Here is a 20,717-nt window from a genome sequence, read left to right as displayed (position 1 = left end):
GTGTATATCTGAAGTCAGATCATATTACCTCTCTCCTCAAAACCTTTCAGTCACTCTCCCTCTTACCTGAGGCAAAACCACAGACCCTGAAATGGCCTAGGAGGACAGAAGGAGAGACCACCTAGGGACTTCTCTGACTGTGTCTTGTCTTTTGTTCAGTACGTTCTACTACTTTACCCTACCTGCTCTTGCTCCTAACTAGGGTTTTGCACTTACTCTTACCCTGTGTCTGGCTATATTTAACCTATTTATCCCTTACTCACTCCTTTTCCTGCTTCAAATCTTTGCTCATATGTCACCTTTTTTATTTATTAATTTATTTATTGAATCACCATGAGAGCAGTTACAAAGCTTTCTGGGTTTAAGTCTCAGTCATACAATGATAAAACACCCGTCCCTTCACCAGTGCACATTTTCCACCACCCAAAACCCCAGTATACCTCCCATCCCACCCCCCCACCCCCACCTGTATGGCAGATGATTTCCACATTACTCTCTCTCTACTTTGATTACATTCAATATTTCGACACTAGGCCCATCATTATTATTTGGGATTTTACCCCAACACTCAGATCTACCAAAAAGGCAACATTAGACAATTTGTTTTCTATTGCTGATTATGAACAGGATATGATGTCATGCAGCAGCGGTAGCAGCCGCGTGATTTTGGAATTCTGAAATCTTAATAATTAAATCTGGAGAGATTTCTGTCAAAAGCCACTGGGTTCTGAGATTTGTTTTTGAGTCTCTGGGATCATGGTGTAAGCAGCTTGTTGAGTAGCCAGAGGGCCCATTCGTGGGCAGTGACTCGGGGTCTCTCTTTGGGGTGGGGGAGGAAAGGGCTGGCTCCACCCCCATCCCATAAGGCCCCAGGTGTCTTGTCACTGCAGGCCCCTACCTGGCTGTCCAATGGCCTCTGGAAGATGGCAGACCCTGAGCCGCCAGTTGAAACAGGTGGTGGGTCGGCACCTTTTCCCACCTGGGGTGTCCCAGGGCTGGTAACCTAATGCAGGGTCTGGATGCACTTCTGCCAAAAGCCGCTGGATTCCGAGATTTGTTTCTGAGTCTCTGGGATCACGACTAAAGCAGCTTGTTGAGTAGCCACACTTACTACTATCTGATATTTATTTTTATTTTCCTTAGTCAAGTTCCCAAATGTAACTTCAATGACAGCAGCAATTTTGTTCATTTTGCTCATCTCAGCCCCAATACCTCTATTACCTTCATACAGTATTTCTTGAATGTGTGAGTGACTGACACTGACATTTTAACTACAATAGTAGACAGTTTCTCAAGGAATACAACCACATAATCAGCTTTCTTTCTGGTAAGTCACTGAAGTTGGAGAATTCTGATGTATGTTTTATTTTTTCATACATAATCTACTTTAAAAAAAATTTATTTTTTGGCATTTTGGGTCACACCTGGCGATGCACAGGGGTTACTCCTGGCACTGCACTCAGGAATTACTCCTGGTGGTGCTCAGGGGACCATATGGGATGCTGGGAATTGAAGCCAGATTGGCCGTGTGCAAGGCAGACGCCCTACCTGCTGTGCTATCACTCCAGCCCGTACTTTTGTAATTTTTAAGTTTTTGTTTTAGGCCATATCCAGCGGTGCCCAGAAGCTACTCTCTGCTCTTTGCTTGGAGGTTACTCTTGGCACTGCCAGGGATTGGACCTGGACCTCCTCCACACAAAACATGCACTCAATTTGCTAAACTATCTCTTGGGCCCACATGATGGTTCTTAGAAAGTGATGAGTTCATATGCAGAGAAAGTCGATAATTAGCACAGAAAATCCATGTCAGAGAACTGGAGCAAAGTTCTCTACAACATACCCTACAGCGGGTACGGCCTTTGTGTTGTATGTGGTTAACCTGGGTTGAATACATAGCACCCTTTTGGTCCCCTGAGTCAGCGAGGAATGATACCTGAGCACAGAGCCAGAAGAAGCTCTGAGCACTGCTGAGTGTGGCCCAAAACAAAACCAGCAAAGAAAATTAACAGTAATTTTGCCATTTATGTTATTTTTATATTTTGTTTATGTATTGTTTCCTTTTTAAGACTTAAGTTAAACAATTTCTTCAAACTATGATGTAACTTTGCCTTAAGCAACGAGGTTAATCAGCGTTATGCTATCTACCAGTTGTTCGATATACCTGCCTGAACACTCACTGTTAATAAGCTGGAAAGATTTCTAGTACTTAAGTATTATCTTTACAAAAATTTAGGACTAGAATTGTTATCACAGAAAACCCATGCAGTCCCACATTTGAAGAGTTTATTTACCACCCAGGGCAGCACAACTGGGTGATTTTGTTGTTGTTGTTGTTTTGGGTTATACCTCGCTGTGTTCAGGGCTGTTTGCTCAGCGATCACCCCTGGCAGGGCTCAGGGACTGTATGTGGTGTTGGGTATCAAATCTCGAATCCAGGTCAGCTGCATGCAAGGCCGAGAGCCTTATCCATTGTACTCTCTAGCCTCTATTGTCATATATGATCCTGGCTAAATCATCTGAATGTTAGGTCTATGATGCAATTTCTATAAAATGCATATAATACCAATGGCCCCCAAATACCTCTTAAGTTCTGATAATCTGACTTCGGATTCTACAGTCTCTATAACATACAAAAAGGAGATATAATAAAGAAACAGCAAGTTCTACATACTAACTAGATCAGAGTTGGTGTTCAATTAAGTCACAATTGCAGTCTATATGTATGACCATACCTACTATTAGTCCAGCTACACAAAAATGTAAAAAATATCATACAAAAGATGTGAAAACCATCTAACTCAGAATTAGTCTGTTATTTCTTAGACTAAGAATTAAAAGATATTTTAACCATCTTATCCTACCCCTCTCCTTTTCCCACAAGTGGCTGCTGGATAGAATTCTACCACATCTGATGGAAGCATTACTTATAGAATAAGAAAAACATAGACACACACACACAAATAGCTCCTCAGCTCCAGTGAAACCTACTTTGTACTATTGATGATGCTAGTTATACAACAAAGACAATTTCATAACGGAAAGGAGAAGCTCTCAATCTTACCTCAAGATTTACCATAACAAAATTATGGGAAAGTTCTGAAATTTCAGTAGATTCTGCAAATTTGGGTTTCAAAGCTGTGGAGGAAAAAGATTTTGGAATAGAAAAACAATTAGTGTTATCCTATTAAAACCCTAATTTAGTTCATATCATTGAACGTTGATGTCTTTAACTTTTTATTGACTCTTAAGAACCAAAAATTAGAAGACGCAGATTCTCGTCTTGATTCTATTATTTACTTACATAGCAATGTGATGTTGAGAAATTTACCTCGTTTACGAAGTACTGAAGAGGCAATAGAGCATTTTTAATGTTTGAATTAATACAACCAGGATCTCAGTTAGTGTAGAATATTGGACAAAAGAAAATCTCACTGGGAAGTGGCAGGGAGGCATAACAGAACAAACGCACAGTAGTTTGGTAACTTTGGGTTCTCAACCACTTAGCCCAGGGCTATACATGATTGCAGTTTCTTCACTGCCCATGGCATTAGCACTAATCCCATATTCCTCATTACTGCATTTTAATTGTTTCACCCTCCCTATGTCCCCTTCAAAGATAACATTTCCGTCTCCCCTTGTTGCTGCAGTGGCTGGGAGATCCACAGAGGTTGCTCAGTCTACACTTATAGTGCTCACCAAGAGTTATATACTTTGATTGAGGTACTCATATGCACACATTTGTGTAATGCTACCCCAGATGTTGAATTTCTATTTGTGTTGCTGGCATCACACTCAGAATAAAGTCTTTGCCAAAAAGCAGCAATAGGGCCCCTAATTTTAAGTTTTGTAAATTTCTTAAGGGCTGGAAACCTACGTCATGTTCCTTTGGTATTCTTAAAAACAGCCTCCAATGCTGGGCCAGAGTGTGCTAATTTCTTTTAAATTTGTTTGGGGCTATCCTCAGCTGTGTTCAGGGCTTACTCCTGGCTCTGGGTCCAGGGAGCACTCCTGGTGGTGCTCAGAGGACCACTGATGCAGCGTCAGGCATTGAACCCTCGTGTGACTGTGCAAAGTACGTGAGCCTTACTATTTTTTTCTCATTTAAAATAGCCTTTCTATTTTTTCTAGCCCCTTAATATTTTGTAAGTGTTAGTATTAGGTAACAAAACTGAGGTTTGGTTATTTGTACTTACCTTTGCAAGCTCCACACCAGGATTTATGAATAATCACCATCAGCGGCAATCCACTTAAAAATAAAACAAAGAAATTATAACCAAATAATCCCACTTCCTGAAACCTTTTCTAATAAAATTTAATTTTATGAAGACAAAATTAAATGTGCAAAAGTATCCATGTAGTATGATTTCAATAGGGAAAACTTTTAAGACATTTCACAATGACATCACGGTCAGGGTCACGGTCCTCCCGTTGTTCATCAATTTGCTCGAGCGGGCCCAGTAACATCTCCATTGTGACAACTGTTGTTACTGGTTTTGGCATACTGAATATGTCACGGGTAGCTTTCAGGCTTTGACGTGTGGGCGAGACACTCTCAGTAGCTTGCCGGGCTCTCACAACGACATAACCAATAATAATCACCATAAGTAAATTGTGACATACTTATAAATTCTGCAAACTTGGGCATTAATGCTAGAGAAAAGATTCCAGAAAAAAAAACATTTAAGAAAAAACATCAAATTATAGTATTTCAAAATGTTATGATTAACAATTGAAAAATTCACAAAAATTCATTGGCATGTCAAGCCAGAACATTATAAACAAGTGGAAATCAATAACATGTTTTTTTTTTTCAAGGGCTAGAATTGTGCTGAGGAGATAATGCAAAGGACTAGCAGGTATTCGATGGGAGAGGCCCAGATTCAATCCCAGGCACAGCATGGTTCCCAGAGCACTGCCAGGAGTGACTCCTTGGCACAGCACTGGGAATAACACTCGGCACTGCCATGTCTAGCCATCCCCTCTAAACAAAAGGAATAAAAAACTACAGTACAAATTTGCGAGCTAAATTTTAATTACACAAATATGTACATAAAAGAGACTAAAATGAAACTACAGAAACATAAGAGCAGAAACATTATGGCAGAATGATGGCAATATGAATCCTACTATTGTTTTTCTGTTTTTTTCTACAATTTTTCTAATTAGAGAGAAAAGGCTTAAAATATGAAAAGAACTCAAATGTCCACAAAAGAATGACTGGATAAGAAACTATGGTACATATGCACAATGGAATACCATGCAACCATAAGAAAAGATAAAGTCATGCAATTGCTGCAATGTGGATGGATCTGGAGAGCGTCATGTTGAGTGAAATCGGCCAGAGGGAGAGGGACAGACTTCGGGATAGAAAGAAACCTCGCAGGGGAAGAGCAGATGCACAGGGGCAACAGAAACAAAGAACCGGTCTTCAGTAGGAAGCCTGCCACTGGGGAGGAGGGTCGAGATAAGGTAGGGAGGGAAGGGAACACGAGGACAGCGGGGAAGGGAAAGTGTCTGCCACAGAGGCAGACTGGGGGTAGGGGGGAAACTGTAGTAGTGAGGGGTAATGAGGGGTGAGGGGATGGGTGCTGGGACAATATACACCTGAAACTCAACCATTTTTAATCTCTTTGTAATTCACAGTGATTTAATAAAAAGAGAAAAAGAGAGAGAAAAAAGGCTTCTTTCGTTTTGATTATTGTGTAGTTCTGGAAGGCAGGGCTGGCACGGGGGCGAGGGGGTTCAGGGAACAAGCTTAGCGCCTCAAACAGGCAAGGCATGTGCTTTTATCACTTGAGTCACGTCCCTCCCCAGGGTTTTTCTTTGGATGATGAACAGTGTAAGACTGGGGACGTCAGTCAAAAGACTGGAGTGCATATATATTACGGGTGTTAAGAGTGTCAGGTTTAATTCTTGGCACCACATGGTTCACTGAGCACCATCAGGAACAAGTCCCAGAGCCCCACTGGGTGTGGCCAGAAAACAAAGAGGGGGGGAAAAAAGAACAGTTTTCACCAATGATAGCTCACAGGCATGTGGTGTGATCACTAGGTGTGATTCCCCACACTGTGTGGCTCCTGTCGCATCACCAGAGCAACCTTTGAGCACACAGCCAGGAGTGGACTCTGAACACGACCAGGTTTGGTCTAAAAACAAAAATATGAGCTAGAGATAGTACAGCAAGGAGGGCACTTGCCTTTCACATGGCCAACCTAGGTTTGATCTTTGATCCCTGCCCCTACATATGGTCCCTGCCAGGAAAGATCCCTAAGCAGTCAGCCAGGAGTCAGCTCTGAACACCACCGCGTGTGGCCCAAAAACAAACAAAAAAACCCAACCCAGCAAAAAGTAGGCTAACAGGAATAACTAAGCTGTGCTAAACATTGTTTACTCTCTGTGCTAGTGTTTTACATTTATTATTCAACTGAAATCCTCACATCACTTCTAAAGTAGACATTATGAATCGAATAGAGATGAGAAAACTGACACCACTGACTGAGATGAACTATTTGGCAACTGAACCCAGATTCTGCCATTTGACTCATCTGTCTGACTCCAAAGTTTAATGTCTGTGAACATTCAAGTCCACTTCAGGGGGCTAGAGCAACAATACTGTGGGCAAAGTACTTGCCTTGCATGTGGCCAACCCAAGTTCAATCCTCGGCATCCCATATGACTCCAAGTCGGCCAGGAGTGATCCCTGAACTCACAGCCAGAAGTAAAATCCTAAATACTATTGGGTGTGGACCGAAACAAGTAAATGTCAGTCTACTTCAATTTATAATGGTAATCAAGAATACGTGGGTTTAGATCCAGGTTCATCCAATAATTAGAGAAAATCAGTGATTGAAGGCTGGTAAAGGTCTTAGCGGTTGTCAAACGATCATTTTCTGCATGAATCCTCTTTCACATTATCAGAAATGTGGGAGCCAGGGTAAACAGCTCAAAGTGCATGCTTAGCATGAGAAAGCCTGAGAGTCAATTGCAAGTCTCCTGACATCCCCCCAAAAATACATAATTGCAATATTATAGTCCAGATTAATGAGCATCAACAACCAAAGCAGCCCATCCTTTGAACAGCACCATCCTTCTTACAGAGTAACTTAAACTGTCTTATTCCCTTCTCTCTCCCACATTCCCACCATTCATACTTCTAGAGTAGGGATCAGTCCATTAAGGTTTTGAAGGCCTACTCCAGCACCCTGCCTGCTTCTGCAAGCCTTGAGTTATAAATGCATTCTACATTTCATGCAGTTGAAAAATAAACCCAAAGAACAGGACTTTGTAAAATACGTACACATCAATGTTGTTCTATTAAAATACTTGGATACTGGGGCTGGAGCAATAGCACAGCGGGTAGGGCATTTGCCTTGCAAGTGGCCAACCCGGGTTCGATTCCCAGCATCCCATATGGTCCCCCGAGCACCGCCAGAAGTAATTCCTGAGTGCATGAGCCAGGAATAACCCCTGTGCAATGCTGGGTGTGACCCAAAAAGCAATAAAATAAAATACTTGGATACCTATTTGTATACTTTTGAGCTCTCGTGGCAAAGTGAAACTCTAACAGGTTCCTGTGGCCCACAAAGCCTGCTAATAAATATAACTCTTTGGTCCTTTGTTGATCCTTATTCTAATAACTGCTTAAATGATAGCCCCTAAGCTTTCTCCAAAACACCTTCCTTCAGCAAATGTCCTTTCCTTATCCTGATTCCCAAAAGCATCGTCATCAACCTCTATGAAGTCTAGATTATTAGTTCTTTTCATCCTGTAATTATCTATTTACTCAAATTTTTCACCAATTTCTCAAGGGCAAAGACTGTATCTAACTCATCTCAGAAAATTATTAGCACTCTTATGGGTATCATTTATATAATGAGACAAATAAAGCAGTACTTGTTTTGAAATATGGGAGGAGCTGGGGCGACAGGTTATGGTGTGAAGGACTAAGCATGTACGAGGCCCTGGATTTGATCTCTGACATCACACACAAAAATACAGAAGGGGCAAGAGATAGCACTGCCGGTAGGGTCCTTGCCTTACACACAGCCAACCCAGATTTGATCCCTGGCATCCGGTATGGAAATTCAAGCCCAGTACTAGAAGTAAGCCCTCAGCAGCTCAGGGCATGGTCCAAAAGAAGCAAAAATTTAAAACAAACAAAAACCCTGTATCTATGTGTAACAAAGTTATGTACAGTCAAAATATAATCAGTCTAAGACCAACATCTAATCTCTCACTACTCATTCTCAAAGTATTATTTCAAAGGCAAAGACACACTTTATCTATAAGGTGTTACATTGAAAGTTTCCTCCCCTGCACTGCAAAAAAAGAAAAAAAAACTATTACAGTAATTAATTCCAAGCAGAACATTAAGTGAGAGATTCCAGTAGACTTTTCTAAAATATTTTATTGGCTGAAATAGTCCAGTAGCTATGCCTTTTACTTCCACTACAACCAAAACACCCCCAAAATAAAAATCAGTGTTATCTGTGATTCCCAAGTCCCACGAAAGAGACCAGCAAAATGTAGGCAGAGTATTCGAAATCTGAGATGTAAAAAAGAGAACAAACGCTGAAACTCTACCATCCACCGACCATCTGAGCTCTGCAGAACAAGTCTGGCACAGAGGTGTTGAGCAAAGTTGAGTCAGGGCCACGAGTTCGAGGATCACACATTTATCTGCCCTGCAGATTGTTCCGAGTCTTCCTCCACCTCCGGGATCAGTGCAGGCTCTGGTTCAGATACTGCAAAAACATGTTGGCCAGCTGCGGCAGGTTCTCATTATTGGGATGCATTTTGGTGTAGGAAATAAACTGGCGACGGAGCCTGCTCAGTTCGGCCAGGGTCAGGGGCCGGGTAAAGCGCAGGTGCTCGGTGGCGCCCGGCAGCTTCAGGACGTCCCCGGGGACGGCGCTCTTCTGCGCTTCCAGCAGCCCCGTCAGCACCTGGCTGGTGACCTGATCCAACTGATGCAGGAAGCAGCCAGAGGCCAGGGGCTGGGACTGCGTCGCCTGGTGGGGCGGGGGGGCCCGGTTCTCAAACAAGGCAGCCCGGATGTCCGCCAGCGGCAAAGGCTCCTCGGAGCCGACCAGGGTGAAGAGGGGCCGATCCCAGCGGTTCCGAGAGTCGGGAACCTCGAAGCGCTGCTTGAGGGCCTCCAGAAGTTCTGGCGGGTAAAAGGCACCGGCCGCTGACCGCAAAGACCGCCCGGGATCCGGGGTTCCTGGGCTCTCGGGGTCCTCGGGTCCTGGGGGCTGGGCGCGCCCGTCCCCCGCCGGGTCGGCCGGCCGCACGCAGTAGACCAGGCAGAGCGGGGTGCGCGCCGCCCGCGCCAGGCAGTAGAGCTCGTAGCGGAAGCCTTTGATGTAGTTGAGCGAGTCGAGCAGGACCACGTCGTGGCGGCTCAGGCGCCGCTCCACCGCGGCCCGCAGCGCCCCGCGCAAAGCCTTCTCGCGCGCCGGGTCGCCGTAGGCGGCGGCGTCCTCGGCGCCCAGCACGGCCGCGTCGTCCACCACGTGCACCGCGTGGCCGGCCGCCGCCAGCGCCCCGCGGAGCTGCTCCGCGCGCCGGCTCCGGCCGCTGTACGGCAGCCCGCAGAACACCACGAGCGGCATCCTGGCCCGGCGCGCCGACTTCCGGGTTCCCGGCGGCCGCCGCGACCCGGAAGCGCAAGGCGGAACTTCCGGTACCCGGGGCCTCCACTCGGGGCCTGGCTGAGAGAAGGCAAGGCCCGCGCTCGGGAAACTTCAGCGTCGGGCCCTAAGAGACCCGGACGCCGGCGTGACGTCAGTTACTCACAGGCTACAGGGCCCTGGGGCGTGTGTGTGGTCGCCCCGCGGCCAAAGGCCCAGTTATAATGGCACTGCTTCTCGCCAACGACTAGTACGGTATTTAGCGCCACAAAAAGCACGATCCGCAAATGCTCGCTCTCCCTCATTCTATTTAATAATCTTGTCAATCCTTAGCAGGGCTGGGGAGTTTAAGAATCTTTTCAGTCTTGAGCAGGGCTGGGGAACTCCGAGAGGAAAATAAAAGTCCCTTACCGGAGGTCACAGTCTGAATGAGAAGAGGCTGGGTTGCTAGGGACAAGTAGAAAAAACAAATACCCCAAATAGAAGTAGGTCGGGTGGTCAAAGTACAGAAGAAGAAGGCAGGCTGACCAGAGAAAAATAAAAATAAAAAAGCAACAACACTGAATACTTTCAGAAATAGTCATTGGATTTAGAACTTGAAATAGGAATTTTTCTCCTGGGTAAGGTTGCTACCTAGATTAAAACCAAGGATGCTTTCTTCTATATGATTTTCAGGTAAACACAAAAAATGAATGCAAATATGTCCTAAATAGAGCATGGTACAGACTTTTTAAAATCACTCATTGTTGACCTGAAATTCAATTTAAGGGGGCACCCTTTATTTTTATACTTGCTAAATCTGGCAAACTTACACAGTACACAAGAAGTGAAACTCAGAGGTATGAGACAAAACGGATCTAGTCTGTACTGTGGTTTGGCAGGTGCATAAGTGTGAGTGTTTTCACTTGTTTTTTTTATTTGGGGGTACACCTGGCAGTGCTCAGGGGCCCATGCATCGATAAGTACTAACCTCCTCCTCCTGCACACAATGTGTTCCATTCCACTCAGCTCTCAACTCTACCCAGATGTGTGTTTCTGTGCAATTATGTGTATGTACGATGCATGTGTACAAATACTGGGTCCTTATAGCAGGAAACATCTGCTAGGGCTTGGCTTTGCCACTTATTGGCTATATAAAGTACTGGTACATTATTTAACCTACCTTTTGGTTGTTGTTTTTGGGCCACACCTACTAATGCTCAGGGGATTACTCCTAGCAGGACTTGGGGGCCATACGGGTTGCCAGGATCAAACCTAGGTTGGCCAAGTGAAACACAAATGCCCACCCCTGTACTCTCACACCGATCTTTATTTAACCATTCTGTATTTCAATTTCCTCTTCTATGAAATAACAATCCTATTTCGCAGGTTCAATTAATGTCATGAGATTGTGATGATTTAAGAAAGGAACACAGGTAAAGCGCTTAGACAAGTGTTTAGCCTTCCCTCTACTGCTCTTTCTTTTCTCCTGTGAATTTTCCTCAGTGAATTTTCCATTGCATTGACTAATCGATTTGAAACTTGAGTCTATTCCACTTGAGTCTACTAGCAGCAGTTTACTGCTTCCACACAGGTTCTGAAGCCAGAGCACCTGGATCTGTATCTTAGTCCAGTTGCTTACTAACTGTTCAATCTTGGGCAAGTTGCATAATTACTGTGTGCCAGGGTTTTTCTCTCCTCTAAAATCAACTGGCTACAACAGTACCCACTTCAAAAGAGTTGCTGAGAATTAAATGACTCGTTTCATTTAATTCAATGTCTGGTGTATAATAAGCATTTATGTGTTAGCTAGTAATGTTTTCTTTACTCAGTCTTTGCTCTGCCTTCACACAACACTTAAGCCTGAAACTAATACCAGTTGATGGACAGAGCGTTAGGTCATCAAAAATAGCCTAAAACCATGCTTTGTACCTGGCAGCTGCTTCTCTCTTCCCATCTTCTAGTGTTCGCCAATGAATGTGATCTCCAAAACCTGCAAGGAAAGAGTTTTATAAACATTTACAAAAGAACAAAGGACAAAGATCCAAAAAAGAAGTGTGGCCTGCTCACAGGACACCTGTGCCCAAGACTTTCAGGAGCATGCTGTTCCAGTCCTGTCAAAGTGCAGACCCATTGGAAGTCCCATCTCAGACTGCACCTGTCATGCCTGTAAAATGTCAGTACCACTGCCAAAAACATAGTTTTAAAAATAACGGCCACTTTGTAAAGACGGAGTGGACAAATAATGATGTAAGAATGAATGTTCTAGAGTTTTTTAAAAAGTCTCTTAAGTCTATTGGAGGTGATCTGGCAGTGCAGGTTTTGAGTCCAGAAAGGCATAGGGTACATACCTCTACTTCCTGGTAAGTGTGTGAAATGCCCTGAATGAAGTCTCCCAAGCCCTGCTTTTATCTTCTGTAAAACTGGGAAATAATCTCTATGTCCAAGAGCTGGTTCAAAGATTCTATAACACATTTAAAATTATTATTCCGCCCCTCTCGGAGAGCCCGGCAAGCTACTGAGAGTATCCAGCCCACACGGCAGAGCCTGGCAAGCTACCTGTGACATACTCGATATGCCAAACACAGTAACAACAAGTCTCATGATGGAGACATTACTGGGCCCGCTCGAGCAAATTGATGAACAACGGGAGGACAGTGCTACAGTTGTAATTCTCACACATACTGGGAAAGAAAACCTTTGCAAGGCTTTCTAATGCCCTAAAAAAGATAGGGCAAACCCTTGTAGCAGGACTCACAATACCTTTCACATCATTTGGCCCCTACCTAGCAAGCTGCACTTTTCATATTTGTCCTATAATTCTACACACAAAACTACTTTTGCTTCATTATACAGAGCTTACATTCTCTTCCTTTAGTTTTAGAACTTCCTCTGCCTTTTCTTCTACCCTTATCTCCATTTATACTTCAGATATATACCTGAAGGGCATTTCTTCGTTAAGTTACTCCTAATTCCCAAAGAACCCCTTTCTAACCCAGTACGGCAATTCTCAGGGTGAACTGTAAAGGTCTGTGTCTATCTCCCTCATACGAAGAGAACAGAGCTTTTTCCTCCCATTTCCCTAGCACTGCACATGGCCGCATAAGTGCGCCAAAAGATATTTCCTTAGCATGTAGATCTATTTAAACCATACTGCAAATTATTTAATTTTTATATCTAGAAATATTAGTGACCATAATAATAATGCTGTTATACACTGAACACCTTATATGTGCTTGGCACACCAAAACTATGATCTCTCAGATTTGGTCTCAACAAAAACCCTCTTTTACTTAACCTCCTTATATTTCCATTGTATCATCATCAAAATAGGTGTAACAATAGCTATAAGTATTACCATAGCTCTAACCCCTTTTTATTTCTGAAATGCCTGTGAGAATAACTTTGAAGAGAGGTATTTGCTTGTAATATGTGATCAGGCTTGTAAAACATTGTTGGCTTCAAAGAGGCTGTGTAGTTTTCCCAAAACAGTCCCATTAATCCCCTACAGCCACTAGTCCAAAAATAAAGATCACTGAAAAATAAATGAAACATCACGGTGTTTAGTATATGATACATAATCAATAAGTATTAACTTTTATTATTTTAGAGTTTAGATTTCTATGGCTCAAAGTCACGTAACTTATACCAGGGTCACATAGTTGGTAAATGGCCATGCTGAGATTGAAAACTTCAATTTTATTCCTTTTTCAGTTACTGCATTATCTTCCAGGCATCTCTTTCCCAGATATAAATTCATATAGAATTTCCATCAGTGTTACAATAGGGAAATAAAGAGCTCAATGGAGATTAGCACATGGAAGCAGTATCCAAATTAATCACCATTACTTTTTATTCCCAACTGCCTGGGCTGCTGGCCAAGAGAAAATGTGTCCCTTGACTAGGATCCGAAAGCCTACTGCTGAAGAATGATCAAGGGAGTGAAACTGGGAGGATTCCCAAGAGAAAGCCTAATGTGATCACCATTATTCTGCCTGTCAGTATCTCAAGCAACAAAATCCTGCTTAAAGGGATATGTCTGACTAGACAGCCCAGCATCCACTTACAAATCAGCAAAATTCTAGGTAAAATTCAAATTTTACTTGTGGCGGAGGGGGCCAGAGCCAAAGCACAGAAGGTTAAGGCGGGTTGCCTTGCAGGTGGCCCCATGTGCCCTGCTCCTCCTTCAGTCCCACAAGGAGTGATCCCTGAGCACAGAGCCAGGAGTAAGTCCTGAGGATAGCTGGGTCTTGCCCAAAAACCAAGAAGGGAAAAAAAAAGTACTTGTGGAACTCAGAGTATTTAACATGAACACAAAAGTTAAAACTAGATGAGCAAGGGGGCTGGAGCTATAGCACAGAGGGTAGGGCATTTGCCTTGCATGCAGCCAACCCAGGTTCGATTCCCAGCATCCCATATGGTCCCTCGAACACCGCCAGAAGTAATTCCTGAGTCCATGAGCCAGAAGTAACCTCTGTGCATCACTGCGTGTGACCCAAAAAAGTAAAGTAAAGTAAAGTAAAGGCCCTCCCGTTGATCATCGATTTGCTCAAGCGGGCCCAGTAACGTCTCCATTGGAGACTTTGTTGTTACTGTGTCTGGCATATCGAATACTCTCGGTAGCTTGCCGGGCTCTCCGAGAGGGGTGGAGGAATCGAACTCGGGTCGGCCATGTTGGCTGCGTGCAAGGCAAACGCCCTATCCGCTGTGCTATCGCTCCAGCCCCAAAAAATGAAACAAAAAAAAAAAACAACAAAAACTAGATGAGCAAAAGTAAGCAAATAAGCAAAAGAAAAGGTTGGTCTGAAGGTAAATGTTCTTTACTATATGATAACTTGAATTATATGATTATATGAACTTGAAACTCCTATTTGGCCCAACAGTGAAAAATGATACTAGGTGATTCGAATTAATAGTACTTGCTTGTTGTTAGATGATCAATGCTATATCTTTCTAGAAGTAAGTATTGCCCACTTTAGGCTACCCCACACAGCCAATAAAATGCAGTCACTATTAACTCTAATACTTTAGAGAGACGAGCAGAAGTGCTGGTAGATGCGGCAGAAGCCGGGAAAAGTATTCGTAAAGCCCGCCTGTCCTTCGCCAACTACAAGACCAAGATGACTGCTCTCCGACGTCCTGATGGATCTATCACATCTTCCAGAAGGGCAATGGAGAAGATTATCCATGACTTCTACTCAGATCTCTTCGATAGCCATGTCCACTTGCCAACATACCAAATTCCACAGGATGGATATGTCGTTCCCAACGTTCTCCCTTCCGAAATCCGACACGCCATTTCGTCAGTAAAGAAAGGAACAGCACCCGGTCCAGACAAGGTCAGACCTGAACACCTGAAGAACCTGCCGTCAGTACTCATCAATACACTGGCTCGGCTCTTCACACACTACCTGTCTGAATGCAAGGTTCCGTCCCAATGGAAAACCAGCAGGACCGTACTACTGTTCAAGAAGGGAGACATCCATGACATTGGCAACTATCGCCCGATCTGCCTATTGTCTGTCATCTACAAGTTGTTCACTCGAGTCATCCTAAATGGGATTGGCAGAACACTAGATGAAGGACAACCATGCGAGCAAGCCAGGTTCCACAAAGGATTCAGCACCATCGACCATATCCACATGATAACCAAGCTCATTGAGGTTTCTCGGGAGTTCAAGATGCCGCTCTGTCTAACGTTCATTGATTTAAAGAAGGCCTTTGATTCTGTTTAGACGGAAGTGGTCACTGAAGCCCTAGCCAATCAGGGCATTCAAACTCAATACATCAGGATCTTCCGTGAGCTGTATTACGGATTCACTACCAGGTTCTCACCATTCTACGAAGAAGTAATCATTGATGTCAAGAGAGGGGTTCGGCAGGGTGATACCATTTCACCAAAACTCTTCAGTGCCACCCTCGAGAACATCATGCGATGACTGGAATGGGAAGGAATGGGAGTGAAGATAGATGGTCGGCAACTACACCACCTATACGCTTTGCTGATGACATTGTTTAACAACACCAAACATTAGCCAAGCAGCATATATGCTGGCCGACTTCGACCGTGAGTGTGGAAAGGCTGGACTACAGCTGAATCTTACGAAGACAATGTTTATGAAAAACAGCCTCGTTCCTGACGTCCCATTCGCTCTCAAGGGAACGACCATCTCCGAATGCAACAGCTATGTGTACCTAGGTCGAGAAGTCAACACGACAAATGACCTGGCACCTGAGTTGCGCAGGAGGAAGAGAGCGGCTTGGAACGCCTTCAAGAGCTTCGAAGAAATAGCTAAGAGGATGAAGAAGCTCCGGCTCCGGGTACATCTCTTTGATTCCACTGTTCTTCCTGCATTAACATATGCCTCAGAGACCTAGGCCCTACACAAACAGGATGAGAACGCTATTCAGGTCTCTCAAAGAGGAATCGAAAGAGCTATGCTTGGAGTATCACATTTCACTCAAATGAGAAAAAGAATCCGGAGTTTCGACCTCCCTAGACAGTCAAGAATCAGGGACGGAGGTCGAAACTCCGGATTCTTCATGATGTCTCAATAATAAAAATAAAAAAATAAAAAATAAAAAAAATCAGGGACGCTGTCTCATTTGCCAAGGCGTCAAAAATCAGACGGGCTGGCCATGTAATGAAATTTAGAGATGACTGCTGGAGTAGGGCCATTACCGACTGGATTCCACAGGATGTTAAAAGACCGCGTGGCCACCCACCTACCAGATGGCCAGACTTCTTCATCAAGATCATGAACGATCGGTTTGAGGCTCTTCGTGTTCCTAGAAAGAACAGACGCCATTGAGCTACACCAGCACGCAACAGGGACAAATGGAGACGTTAACCGGCGCCTGCTGGAGCAAACTGATGATTAACGGGAAGTCAAGTGATCAAGTCAAGTGATCAGTTAACTCTAAGTCAGATCCAAAACTTTTAAGAAAACAAGACACAAGAACAGCAGATGCAGGCCCCCAATAATTTTAAATGTTAAAATTATCAGCTCACACATGAAGGAACCAGCAGAGGAACCCAGGTATGTGGGACCTATGGCTGAGCCTGCTGGGATCAGGACTGGGCCTCCTCCACCCAGATCCCCCATTTTCCAGTAAATTGGCAGTCACACCCACAAACTGCCCCCGGCGCCATGTAATCTCTTCAATGGCCAAGATCCAGAGACTATAAAACAAAGCTCCTGAAAGAGAGCGATGCTATATTTCCTGGACCTGTAAAATCCATCCCTCTCAGAGAGCCCAGCAAGCTACCAAGAGTAGCCCGCCCGCCCAGCAGAGCCTGGCAAGCTACCCGTGGCGTACTCAACATGCCAAAAACAGTAACAATGAAGGATCTCATTCCCCTGACCCCGAAAGAGCCCCCAATATGCCGTTGGGTTATGCTAGCATGCGACAGGGACAAATGGAGACATTACTGGCACCTGCTCAAGCAAATTGATGAACAAGGGGACGACAAGTGATACAAGTGAAAATTATCAGCTATAGAATACATAAAAATGTCTGAATGTTTATATTAACTAACATAAGGGGGAGCAGAGCAATAGTACAGCGGGGAAAGCATTTGCTTTGCATGCGGCAGACCTGAGTTTTATCCCCAGCATCCCATGTGGTCCCCTGCACACCACCAGGAGAGATTCCTGAGTCCAGAGCCAGGAATAACCTCTGAGCACTGCCCGATGTGTCCCCAATCCCCAAAAAACATGAGGAATTACAAACATGGGAACTCAAGGCAAATCTGTAAAGACACCACATTAAACTTTTAGAAATTCAAACAGAACATGTTGAATGACATATAGATAAAAGAATCAATGATGCAGGGGCTGGAGAAACAGTTCATGTGAATTCTCATGATGAGTACATACTCTGCATGTGGGAGGTTCAATCCCTGGCACCAAACAGCCCCTAGATCATCACCAGGAGAGACACCCGCACCCCAGCTCTAAGCCAGGAGTAGACCCTGAGCATCAATGAGTATGGTACCTCAATGAAAAGCAAACAAATCAATCAGTGATGACCAAGGAATCAGTTATTAGGACACAGAAGCCACTAAGGAGAATCTGAAATGCATTTTGCTATATGAAAGAAAACAATTTGGAAATGCTCCCTAGGATTCCAAGGAGACTAGGATGCCTTCATAGCAAATGTGCCTACTCTGCCCATGTTGAGACCACAGTTTGATCTCTGGTGTTGGCCACTCTGTGTTTTGACACCTGGTGCCACACAAGCCTGGGTGATCCCTGCTCACAGGTGTATGTAAGAACTGAAACTAGTGTGTGTGTGACCGCAGTAAGCACTGTGGCCAGGTGTGCAACCCCTGATGAAGATGTGAGATCCACTGCAGACAGCCCCCCCAACCCAACAATGTGTGCCAGCACAAGTGTGCAAGTTTCATTATCAAGTGTGTCCTTACAACAAATCCTGGGAATTACAACAATCAAGGAAAGTGGGAAGGAAAGAGGGGTTCATGGGGAAGGAAAAGATGGATTGGTAAGAGATTTCTATTTCTACAACACTGAAACTATTCCACTGTTCCGAAACTATTAATGATTCTATAACAGTGGATGTGTGTTGTTTGTTAAATTACTTCCCCCGCCCCTCCAAATTCCTGAAATCCCAACTCTCTCTATTTACGGAGATAAGTAGAATTATCTCAGCAGGCAAGCTGTTGTCCACTGTGTCTAGAGTCCTTATAAGGCCCCATGGAAAGACCCAAAAAAAGATGGCCATCCGCAAGAAGAAATTGATCTTGTCAGCAATTTGATCTTGATCTTCTATCCTCCAAAATTGTGAGAAAAATAAATTGCTATTCGTTAATTATTTAACCCAATTTTTGGTATTTGTTATGGCAGCCAGAGCAAATACATGTCATGATACATTTGTCAAAACACATAGGATGTAGAGTGTAAAGACTGAAGCCAACATAAAGTATGTAGCTTAGTTAATAAAAATGAAGCAATAGTGGCTCAACAAATGTAGCCAATGCACCACACTAAGGTAAGAGGTAACAGGGGAAACTGGAAACAGGAGGGGAGAGCATTCCGGTCATTCTTTCTTTTTTATCACTTCTGTTGTTCTGTATTTGGGGTCACAGCCAGTAGTGCTCAGGACTTACTCCTGGCTCTGCATTCTGGGATCACTCTTGGCAGACAAATGGAGCCATATGGGGTGCCAGGGGTTGATCCTGGGTGAGCCACGTGCCAGGCAAATGCCATACCCACTGCCATGGCTCCTCTATCACATTTTCTAAAGACGTAAAACCACTCAAAAATGAAACTTTTATTTTCATTTTGGCTTTTGTTTTTAGAGCTACATTTAGAGCTACTAAACTTAGTGCTCATGAATCACTCCTAGCAGGCTCTGAGGACCATATGTGCTGCGAGACTAGAACCCAGGTTGGCCGAGTACAGGGCCTGAGCAATAGTACAGCTGAGGGAATCTTCTTGCACGTAGCAGACCCAGATTCCATCTCTGGCACCTCACGTGGTCTTTCAAGTCTGCCAGGAGTGATGACTGAGAACAGAGCCAGGAGTAAGCCCTGAGCACTGCCAGATGTGATCCACAAACAGAACAAAGTAAACCAGCAAGAACAAAAACAAAAGGGCCAGAGAGATGTACAGGAGTTAAACCTTATAAGCAGCCAACCAAGGGTTTGATCCCCAACACTGCCTATGGTCTCAGTCACTGCCAGGCGTCACTCCTGACCATAGAGCCATGGAACAGCCAAAGCACTACCACTCCCCAAAGTCAATGGATAAGTTGAAACAATTAAAAGTAGGTGAAGGGGTAGCAGAGATAGTACAACAGGTTGGTACCCAGCCTTGCATGTAGCTGACTGAAGATCAATCGCAGCACCCCATACAGTACTTGAGCCTGCCAGGAGTAATCTTGGAGTCGGGAATAAGCCCTGAGCACAATCAAGTGTAGTCTCCAAACCACCGCAGCTCGGGGGGGGGGGGGGGGGGGGGGGGGGGGGGGGGGAGACAGGTGGAGAACAGATCCCATAGTTATCTGGAATGCAGAAAATGTAAAGAGGCAGACAATGTAAAGGAGAGGCTAAAAGATAAGAGTGGATTAGGAAGCTTAAATAAAAATTCAAAGGTTACCTTTCAAGACTGGAGCTGAAAGCAGCTCAAAGGGCTGGAATGCATGTTTTGCTTACAAGAGCCCAAGGTCTTACAAACACCACTGCATGGTCCCCCAGAACTCATACAAATAGCCCTCAAGCATTCCACAGGGTGTGCCCCCACCACCCCCACAAAACACTTGGCATCTCAAAGTGAAAAGATGCAAAGTTAATGCACTCCTGTCTACTAAACTCTGCTCTAAGACCTTCAAAGTTAAATCTTAAAAACCACTTAGACAGGAGTAAAGAAGTTAAGGCATTTGTCTAGCATGCAACTTGATCCCCAGCACCACATATGGTTCCTTGAGCACCTCCTTGAGTGTTCTCTGAGCACAAATTAAGGAGTAAGTCCTGAGCGCAGCTGAGTGTGGTCTCAATCCCCACTCCCAACACCAAAAAACACCCCCCAGGACAATAAAAAAAAACAGTGGCAATAGAAATTGGATGAAAAAAGACCAGTTCTATCAATAACCACAAAAAAAACATATGGGGACTAACTTTGCATACAGGGGTCCCAGGTTCCAACCTTGCCCCACTATGTACTTAGTCTCCTGACCATTATAAGAAGCAACCTCCAAGGACTGAGCCAAGTTACCCTCATCCCTGCCAGATGTACACCCAAGAGCAAAACCAAAAGAAAGCAGGGAGTGGACCCTGACAACCTCAGTTTAGATCTGAGATCTGTCTGATACTAGCTATATGATTTTGGGAAAGTTACTTGGAATGAATTAATAAGAGGTTGTCCTACCTCCTAGGGTTATGAGGATGAATATTTATAAAGCACTTAGGATGGTGCCTGGCAGTTCATTATATTAATAGCAAATACAGCAATTCTCTTTTCTCAGACACTATTCTAAGGCCTTTAATGTATTCACTTACTTAATCCTCACAGCTTCGTGTAAGGTCACTGGTATTGTGATCTTTATTTAGATTTGAGGAGAGGCAGGCTAGTAACCTTCCTAGTG

At 44.2% G+C, this 20,717-nt stretch overlaps 2 protein-coding genes across 2 annotated transcripts in view; both read right to left on the bottom strand.

The window, feature by feature from the left end:
* TXNDC12 (thioredoxin domain containing 12) overlaps positions 1-20,717 on the bottom strand; it is a 31,235-nt gene that overhangs the window by 3,687 nt on the left and 6,831 nt on the right. The window contains exons 2-4 of the mRNA XM_056122314.1: positions 11,544-11,604; positions 4,194-4,246; positions 3,062-3,135 (exon numbers count right to left, since the gene is read on the bottom strand). Coding sequence (XP_055978289.1) covers positions 3,062-3,135; positions 4,194-4,246; positions 11,544-11,604 — 188 coding nt within the window. The remainder of the gene's footprint in view (positions 1-3,061; positions 3,136-4,193; positions 4,247-11,543; positions 11,605-20,717) is intronic.
* Positions 8,595-9,693, bottom strand: KTI12 (KTI12 chromatin associated homolog). The gene has a single exon (XM_056122313.1). It carries the CDS (start codon positions 9,612-9,614, stop codon positions 8,721-8,723), a length of 894 nt encoding a protein of 297 aa, XP_055978288.1. The 5' UTR covers positions 9,615-9,693; the 3' UTR covers positions 8,595-8,720.

This window comes from Sorex fumeus, unplaced genomic scaffold, assembly GCF_029834395.1.
Source record: "Sorex fumeus unplaced genomic scaffold, SorFum_2.1 ptg000045l, whole genome shotgun sequence".
Taxonomy (NCBI): Eukaryota; Metazoa; Chordata; class Mammalia; order Eulipotyphla; family Soricidae; genus Sorex; species Sorex fumeus.
The sequence above is the reverse complement of the archived record's forward strand: the minus strand, read 5'-3'. Positions and strand labels throughout refer to the sequence as shown.